This window comes from Mangifera indica, chromosome 6, assembly GCF_011075055.1.
Source record: "Mangifera indica cultivar Alphonso chromosome 6, CATAS_Mindica_2.1, whole genome shotgun sequence".
Classification (NCBI taxonomy): Eukaryota; Viridiplantae; Streptophyta; class Magnoliopsida; order Sapindales; family Anacardiaceae; genus Mangifera; species Mangifera indica.
Window position 1 is genome coordinate 8,603,896 of NC_058142.1, and position 10,374 is coordinate 8,614,269.

Genomic DNA, 10,374 nt, shown 5'->3' on the forward strand with positions numbered 1-10,374 from the left:
AATGGATGTATAGGCAATCCACTATCACAGTTCTGCTTTGACATGTGACAGAAGAATGTTGCTTTACAGATAATGCTAAAATGTTTAATGTGTTTCTCAGTTAGTGACTGCCCACATTGTTGATCTTGGCTGCAAAGCTAGTGCCAATCCTATCATTTTCAGAAACATTCATTAGCTGTCTTACAAAAGGCATTACAATACAAAAATCTCTGTTGTGTTTGATTTGTTGGTCTTACCCAACTAACTTGTCTTTAACACAAAGACTCCAGGTTGTCTCCTGTTCATAATCTAGTAGCACTATGACTTCTATTACAATTTATTCTGATAAATTAAAGATTGTGATTGTTCTTGCTTGTTGCTCTGCTTCAAGACCTTGTCAAATCCAGGAGGCACATTACTTGCAAAGAAGGGTTCAATCTTATCAGCCATTGGATGTAATTTAAGGATGTTTAGAGCCAGCAATGAATAATAAAAAATGGAATAAAAATAATCCCACTTGTCTGAGTTGCATGGAGGAGGAAGATGCTCTGCACAAGGAAAACTTTTCTTTAATCTGTAATTTATCCAAATTGCCTTTTGAGTAATCAAAGTGCTGTTTCCAACTGGGGTAAGCAACCAAATTAGATGTGGTCAACAACGCAACGCTGCGTTGGAGGTGCCAATGTTTGTCACTAAAAACGCTTTCCCCTAATTTTCGACGCAATTTTTGAATAAAATATAATTTTGACTAAATAGATAATTGCTGGAATACTTTACAATTCTAGAATGTCAAAATAGTCGTTAGACCAAAACTGTTGCCCGTTTATTAAAAATATTTGTATACACATTTGTATTGTTTTTATTCAAGGTAAAATGACATATTCATCCTTGAGGTTTTACAAAGATGAAACGTTTTCATTTTGGATGATGATTTCATCTTTATTTTCGATAAAAATGGTTGACGATGGAGGGAGAGAGATCGGGAGAGAAAAAAAATCAGAAAAGAGAAAGAAAGTGATTGACATCTTTAATGATAGTTTCAAAACCTGAGAAGAAAATTAGAAGTAGTCACTTTTTAAATCTTAGATGAAAGAAAATTGTTAGATTTTTAAACTAAAGAGAGGGCGGGAGGGGGTGGGGGGAAATTGGAAGTGCTCACTTTTCAAATCTTGAATGTGAAAAAGTTGTTAGATTTTTAAATTAAAGAGAGGGAGAAAAATGTGATAAGTTTTTAGTTTTTTTTAAAAATAATTTTAATAAAATAACATTTTCATCTTTAACCGTAACAATGAATTTTAATAAATGAATGTGTATTTAGGTTTTTTAAATTTTACAGATGGAACTTTGTCATTTCCGCAAACCTTGGGTGGGAATAAATCTTTTGGCCTTTATTAAAAAGTGCATGTTTCACCATAGAAAGAAACAAGCTAGACAGTGTTATGCAGCATTCATTTGTGCCAATTGAATTCTGCTAGCCTGATCGCTCACTTGCTGGTGTGACGATATTACTGATGATGAATATTCTTCGAGATTCCATTCCAATCCTCCCGCATTCAGTACCAAAGGTGCATACATGATCAAGTCAAAAGCTTTAAGCCTGTTCTGGAAATGTTCACTTAATAATGCTAAATCAGTCCTTGATTTGCATACCTGCAGCCATTGTCATGGTGTTTCACAACCCTCTAAACTTATACCCTGAAGTCCATAAACAATATGTTGATCTTGAACCTGAAAAAAAATTGAAACGGACTCGGTTGCTGATACCTCATTAGATATCAGGAAGTTCAAAACCTCAAGAGTCACTTCCGGGTCAGGAGAAGATGCTAAAGTTTCTGTCTCATGCCAAAACATAATTCTAAGGCAAAGCTTTCACTCAAAGATTTGATTTTAATTCAAATGTTATTATATCTTACTCAAAATCAGCTCCTTCTCTTGCATGCCAGCAGCTTTTCTATATAAATTTAGCAGGGACTCCAAGTCATTCTTATGTGTGGTGCTAGCATTTCTCATGACAGCAAAGAAAGAAGTCTGCAGAGCAAGTGAACTTTTGCATATCTTATTGGAAATGCTCATAGGAATGAGAAATGATATGGACATCATAGGCTTTATCTTGGCATCTGTTGCTATCTTATCAACATTGTAACAAACCTGTCATATAAGTCACCAAAGTTAGTATGATATGGTAATGTCGACTCCTCTAGATGTAAAAGAAATCCTTAATCAATGGGTTTTGATAGGAACCTGGGTCCGCAACACTTAATTTCACAGCAACACATGCAATATCCAACACATAATGACTAAATAAACCCTATTTGCGAATGATAGATAGCCATCACAATGACAAACAACAACATGTCATTGTGATTGATCAATGAAAAAGACAATAAGCTGGATGACAGTAATTTTTCTAACTAGTGTCGAGATCTAAGGACTGTATCATGTTATTGTATGTCATCAAAGGGGAAAACCTATAGAGCTTAGTCCTGACTGCCACAAAAGATGAAAGAGATGCTTTCGAAAACTATCTTAAAGATGTAATTGGCATTGCCTATTTGATGTTAGCATCTATGGTCACTTAAACTATAAAAGTAGTATAAAGATATGAATACTCTTCCATCCTGTTACACCTCTAAGAGCTATATAACATTCAAGTTTAACGTGGGATGTGTAAGGTGTCTAAATCCTAATTTAGATACAAATGTTGAGAGAACTCATGTGCGCCCTCATGCCCTCATGTCCTTAAGATGACTGAGTACATAGAAAGGCTTACATCCATGGGTTTAATCATAAACAATGACTTGACCATTTTGATCGATCTTACAATCCTTACGCAAGTCTTACCCTTGATTCATTATGAATTTCAATATGAATGGATTAGAGAAGTCTCTGCTCGAGCTTCTAAATATGCTTTAGACTACAAAGTAAGATATTAAGAAGCCCAAACTTGTGATCCTAGTGGATGTTAAGGACAAGGGTAAGGTTAAGGTCAAGGTCAAGTCCAAGCTCAAGGCATAAGCTTGGCCCAGCCTGCAACACATTGGTGATATTGTGAAGAAAGAAAGAAATGTTGATTTCTTCTTTTATGACAAGTTTGGTCATCGGAAGAAAATTGCAAAGTTTTCCCTGAGAGCAAGAAGAAGAAGTCAACTGCTTCTACTTTAAGTATTTACATGATTGAGATAAATTTTTCTCCTTCAACATTTTAGATCGATTGTTAGAAAGGAGGTACAATTACATGTTGGAAATGAAACACGTGTAGTCACATTAATGTTAGACACTTATTATTTGTTTGTGCCTATTGGGCTTATACTTTCAATAACTATTATTATTAACTATTGATTTTTTGAAATTTAATTTTTTGTTTATGCTTTAGATAGAGAAGGTTACCATTTTAAAATATATAATGGATTACTATCATTTTGTTTGAATAGTATACTTTATGGATGAGTATGGTTAAATAATAAGTTAAATAATAAAGAAGTTCTTAGTCTTAATGTAAATAAATCCATGCATGGCGATTTGAATACTACATATATTTAGCACTATAAACTGGGTCATGTTAACCTGACTTGTATTTCAAAATTCCATAAGTAGGGGGTTTTGGAATCGGACTTTCAATCATTTGATAAATTTGAGTCATGTTTTTGAGGCAAGATGATCAAGCCGACTTTCATTGGACACAGTGAAATGGCCACAAAATAGTTAGACATCATCCATATTTATATATGTGGATCTCTAATAATGCAAGTCAAAGGTGGTTATTCATACTTCGTCACATTCATAGTTGATTTCAATAAACATGACTATATGTTTTTTGTAAAATACAAGTCTAAATTCTTTGAGAATTCAAAGAACTTAAGAATGAAGTAAAAAATCAATTAGATAAAAGTAGTAAAATCCTTTAAACGGACGAGGTGGAGAACACTTAATCATAGAGATTAGAGAATACATGAAAAAATGTGAGGTAGCATCACAACTTAATCTTCTAGTACACCTCAACATAGCTACGTATCTGAACAAAGGAATCAAACCTTAAAGGATATGGTTTGATGGATGATGACTTTTACAAATCTACTTATGTCATTCTATGACTATGCCTTAGAGATTACTATTCATACAGGACTACCATCCAAGTCTTTGGAAACCATTCCATATGAATTATGCAATAGGCAAAAGTTCAACTTGACTAATTTGAGGGTTTAGGAATGTGAAGCTTACACCAAGAAATTGACTTAACATCCTAAAGGAATCCAAAAAATATTACTCTAAACATTCGAAAAAGTAGAATGTCTTTGTTGTTTATTCTAGGGTCTTCTTAGAAAGAGAAATTAATCTTAGGACTAATAAAAAAAGGTTAAACTCGATGAAATTTTAACTTTACAAGATACCACAGATATTAGATAGGAGAATGTGTTATATGTAATGGTTGAGCATCACGAAAAAGTCACACCACTCCTAGTAGAACAAGGTGAACTATCTTAAGATACACAAGAGTTGCGTTGGACTTGTTAGGATTTATGATGTGCACACGTAACAAAATAGACATTTGAAAATTTTAAAACATGTAAACAAAACACCATAAACCCATTTAGGATTCATTTAATATGCATTATGTTACAAACATGCCATTAACAAACGATCATCGAATTTTCAAGAACAATACCAATGTATGATGGCTCTTCTGTCTTCTCAGATTGTTGAAATACACCAATTTTCACTCTCAATCCAAGGGTGGGACCACACATTGGTATCCACATGAAACAAGGATAATTGGAGGTTTGATCATGTACGAACAGTCTGTTAGAGCATGATTGCACATGTAGGGATTATTCAAGCGGGGGCGTGACTTATGCATATGGAACAAAAGTCATGAAATTTTGCAATCATGTCTCTTCATATAGAGATCATGCATGACCGTTCACCATGATGCATGGCCATGCACTCAATGTTTATCTTATCTCGTACAACTCATGATTATCCAAATTTCAAGATGGATAAGATCCAAAGATAATTATCCATGCTTCTAATTCAGTTCAAATGAAGTTGAGGGTCTCTAACTCAAAACCCGAGCTAATACAATGCGAATACGATTTGATAACACAAATTGTCATATACAAAAAGAAATTAGTCATTCCAAAGAAGAAAAAGTCATTCCACTGATCATTATAAGCATGCTAATTTGTTGAAAGTAGAACGAGAAGGGTAACAAACTCATTCCATGCAAAACAATCAAGGTTGAAATGTGGAACGGGCATTCCATCAATGGACAACCCGTTTTGTTAGGACAGACTAAAGAATTTAATTTCGGGATTATTGTATTTTGAGTTATATTGTATAAGGAAAACTCATGTGATTGTTTTTGAGTAATGCTATGTATATTCATTTTGAGTACACAAATGGGTATATATTTATTTGTGTCATTACATAATTGAGTGTTACTTTATCCTTAATTTAAAATCATCTAATTACACGATAACACATATAAATGTGTATCTATTTGTGTATAAAAAATGAGTATATATAGTTTTATTGTTTATTTTTTGCCAAGTTCAATAAAAGGAAGAATCTTTATAGACCTAGGCATATTGCCAAATCATGTAAAATTTGTATGTGGTGAGTTTGATTACTTTTGTCTTGATTTTCTCTTAAGTTAATTGTACAACCTAATTCTATTTTTGACAGTTTAAATCACAACAAATTCTCCGTAGGACAGCAACCATATCCGAGTTTATATAGTAAGGAATCAAGAAAAAACTTGAAGACATTACATAACCCAGATTAATATATCTGCTTAATACACTGAAAGTGTGTGCTGGAACTAGAATGTCAAAGAAAGGGTTAATTGAAAGTGAGAAATCTCGCACTTTCTCTCTCTATTTGCCTCCTCTCTTGTTCATTAAACTCTACTATGCTATCTTGTTTTAAGTTTACCGGATCACATAGCCACAAGAATTAAGCACATGAACATAAAATTAACTCGTGACGAAATCGGAATGTTTATTACTCAGTTTTTGTATATATCAAGTGACTCAATGGCAACATCTTGTGAGTACTTTCCTCCATTGCTTTTGCCAAAAGGGCAATATACTCCAACCTTTACACCTGGATGCAGAGTTCAAAGATGTAGATGACAAAGACTTACCAACTACCATGGCCACCAAATATGCTGACATGACGGGAGATTCCTCAAAATAAACAGTCTTCAAATTCCCATTGAGCTTTCATCGATAGAAGGCATATTAGACAGCCATCAAGTCTAATGGTGCATCCAGTGTTATCTTGAAGGCTGTCTTTAACAATGTTTTAGCAATTCTAGAGGGTAAGGATCAATCCTCAGTTTTCAAGCTAACTTAGAAAATTCATGTAGGAGTTAATATCATCGACCTCCTATGTTTTTGTGAAAAAAATAAGGCAAAGTTTGGAGGTTTCCTCAATTTTATTTCCTATAAATATCAAGAAAGACCCATCAATACCCCCAGGTATAGAAAAATATGAGCAATCATTATAGCTACTGGACAATTACCATTATGGAAAAAGCAAAAAAGCAATCTTGATTCTTGAACCCTTTCATGAAAGCAACATCCACTTAGCTTTGGGTTAATCATGTTTTTTTAACCCTCCTATCCTAGACAAGAATAGTTCAAGATATTCCTTGTATTTTTCTCTGTTATGGAAATCAAAGAAAATTATCATGGAAACTTTTTCCTGGTGAAACAAATAAATGGAAAAAGAACCCTCCCCCTCCAAACAACCATTAAGATTTCCAGGAAACTTGATCCCCAACAGTGTTCCGACACTAAGATCTTCATCGAAGAGAAACATAATTATTTCATCACTGTTGTCCAGAACAACTTCACCAGGACTATATTTCTGTGAAATGAGAACCTAGAAGTAATTCAAAATCAGAATAAAAGCCTACTCAGATAAGACTATTGATAACCTACAGGTGTTATTACATTTGCTCCACTCAATTTATCAAAATCTTAAGCCACCAATACCAAGTACATTTGTTTCATTCAAATTATCGAAAACTTAGTCTACCAACACCACAGTCCTCTTGAGGGTGGTTTTTTTTTTCTTTTTGTCTTATAACAGAAGCTCCTCTGTTGGTACATAAGATCCAACACAAAAGAAAAAAAATAATCTCCCCACATAGTTAGCTCAATATCTCATAGGTCTATATACATATATTTTCACTGTTGCAAGCTGCAGTTTCTCTCTGGCATGGACAACCATAATAAGGCTGAAAAAGATGAAAGACTGAATAAAGGGTCAAATAAGGAATTCTACATAGTTCCTCCCCCGCAATTTCTTCAAGGAGCACAACTTAATAATAATTTCAGCAGCAAAGTCCTGATGAATTGCACATCAAAACTTATTTCATAATTGAAATAAAATTTCACAGCTAAGATAATGGCCCATTTAAAATGAAAAATAACTTCTACTAACCAGCAAACAAATATACATTCAACATGTACAATTACCCAGAAAGAAAGTGAAACAATAGAACAAATTCTTCAGCAACAAAAATGAGATGGAAATTATTGATGAGCAAGTTGATTCTCCAGCTGACCAATAAGTATTTTGATAAAGAGATGCTGTAGGAAAAAAACATAAAATGCTTTGCTTTGACATACAGCAAAAATTCCATCTCAACCCTAATGATAATAGCTTGACCAAATCTGGAAATCAATGCTGCCTTACAAATGGCTTGTCTAACAAACACAACATAATGAGACAATTCCAACAACTAGAAACATGACTCCAAGAGTGGATAAGAGTACATAAGCAACAGTTACATTGCTCGTTGCCTTAATACTTAGGCACTTTGCTCAACAAGTACTTCTGTAAAACATCCATAACTGACCCGAAATCAGCCTTCACACTCACTGGAGGATTGGCCAACCGGCAGGCCATGTCCTTGATATCCTTTGAGTGATAATCAGTCTTACTCTGAGTAAACTTCAAACCATGAGCTGTGCTCACCACTACCGTCCGATCAGTCTTCCCAATAATCCCACTATTCCTAAGCTTATTCAGTGCTGTCAAAGCCACCCCAGTATGAGGACAAATAAACATGCCAGTGGAATCTGCCTGAGCCATAGCATCCATTAATTCCTCCTCAGTAGCCTCCTCAACAATCCCATCACAATTTTGCAATGCATAAACAGCTCTATCAATTGAAACCGGATCACCAATCTGAATAGCAGATGCAAAAGTAGTATTTGCCCTAACAGGTTTAAAATCCTTCCACCCTGACTTATAATACAAATAAAGTGGATTAGCATTTGCAGCTTGTGCACAAACAAGCCTAGGAATCCTATCAACAAGCCCCAACTCTTTACACATATTAAACCCTTTGTAAAATGCATAAATGTTCCCCAAATTACCTCCAGGAACTATCACCCAGTCAGGTACTTCCCAATCAAACTGCTGCAAAATCTCAATTGCCGCAGTCTTTTGTCCCTCTAACCTCAAACTATTCAAACTATTAGCCAAATAAATAGGCAACTCAGATGTTACCTCCCTTATCAACTGCATACACCCATCAAAATCAGTGTCAAGACTCAACACAAAAGCACCATTAGCAATAGGCTGCACCAACTGAGCAATCGAAATCTTATTAGCTGGCAAAAACACAATAGAAGGAATACCTGCAGCCGCACAATAAGCAGACAACGCTGCTGAAGTGTCCCCAGTCGAAGCACAACCAACTCCCACCACCGGTTTGTTCATCTTCTTCAACCGATTCACCTGACTCACCAAAACTGTCATGCCCAGATCCTTAAAACTTCCCGTATGACTTATCCCACAATGTTTCACCCACAAATCATTCATCTTCAAGTATTCTTTACCATACCTCTCAGCCCAGAAAAGATTCGAGTTCCCTTCAAAAGCACTCACTATATCATCGCTATCAATCTCAGGCAACACCCATTCTTTCTTCGACCAAACTCCGGACCCATAAGGCCAAGTAGTTTTCCCAACTCTCGAGTCAAAAAGATTCCTCCAATACTTCCCATCGTATTGTTTCAAAGCCTGCATGTCATGCTGAACGTCCAAAAGGCCGCCGGATTGAGACCGGTAGATGATCTCGTCCAGCGAGTATGATTCGTCACACGACGGAGGCGCGTTGAAAGGAACGTACTCTGCGGAAAAATGGTGGGTGTGGATCACATTGTGGAGGCGGGCCTCGTCCCGGATGGTGTTGGAGTTTCTGGAAGGAGAAGAAGAGGCGGAGGCTGAGGCTTTGATGGTGGTGGCGGTGAAGAAGGTGGGCTTCTGGGGTGAGTTTTTGGAGGTGAAAGAGAGACCAGAGGGTTGAACGAAAGCAGAAGAAAGTGTGGCAGCCATGACTGGGGAGACAGCGAGTGGCTGGCTGGTTAGGTTTGAGAGAGAATAAAAGGGAGGCCTATAATGGGAGTTTGGAACTGATACAGGGATGTGTGTGTAATATGAAAAACTAGTAGGGACTTTTGGGCGTTGTTCAATGAGATTGAGTTATTTCAATATATGCAAAACCGGACTAGACTGGACGGTTTATCCGGTTCAATCAAAAATCGATGTACAGTATAGTGAAATTCTCGTAAACATATGAATTGGTTTGAGATTCAATCAAATCTGATAAAAAATCGGATTAATCAATCAATACCAACCTTGACCATTGATTAAAGTGTTATATTTCTATTGAATTTTAATCCCTTTTTTTTTAATTTTATAATTTTTTATTTTAATGAATTAAAATTAATATTTTAAATAAGTAAATATACTTTATTATTATTAATAATTATATAAAATATTTCTAATGAACTTCATATAATTTAAGTTTAAGTTTAAAAATTATGTTAAATGTTAAAAAAATCATAATAATTTGATTATAATAAAAAATCTATTATTTCTGATGTAATTAAATTTGATTATTTGGATCTATACAAAAGTTGTATTTGTTATAAACTAATGTAATTTATAGAATTAATAGAAGAAAAGCTTCTGGAATTATAACAAGAAGCAAAAGTAAGAAGAAAAAGAGAGGAAGAGAGCAAAGCAATTATTATTTCCGGATGAAGAGAAGAGAAAATTGTGCTCATTACATGAAGAGAGGTGGGGGGGTATTTATAGGCAATTTGCCTCCCCTCCAGCCAATAAAAATAACTTTCTTCCAAGTTAAGTTTCTAAAGCCATAAATGCATTCCCATCTCTTTTAGCCAAAGTCAAAAATGTTGGGTGGAAAAATCCACCATCTGCAACACTCCCCCTTGGATTTTCACCACTTACAGATAATTATATTAACTTTGCTAAGAAAAAATCCAGTGGGATAAAAACCAAAGCAAAGGAACATAATTATAAAATGTCCTGTAAGTTGGCGTTGGACGTGCTTAAACTGCCTCATTAAAA

The 10,374-nt window shown here is 35.0% G+C and overlaps 1 protein-coding gene across 1 annotated transcript; it reads right to left on the reverse strand.

Annotated features, from left to right (window-relative positions):
• Positions 1 to 7,400: 7,400 nt before the first annotated feature.
• Positions 7,401 to 9,424, reverse strand: LOC123218012 (threonine synthase, chloroplastic-like). The gene has a single exon (XM_044639162.1). It carries the CDS (start codon positions 9,331 to 9,333, stop codon positions 7,792 to 7,794), a length of 1,542 nt encoding a protein of 513 aa, XP_044495097.1. The 5' UTR covers positions 9,334 to 9,424; the 3' UTR covers positions 7,401 to 7,791.
• Between the last annotated feature and the right edge of the window lie 950 nt (positions 9,425 to 10,374).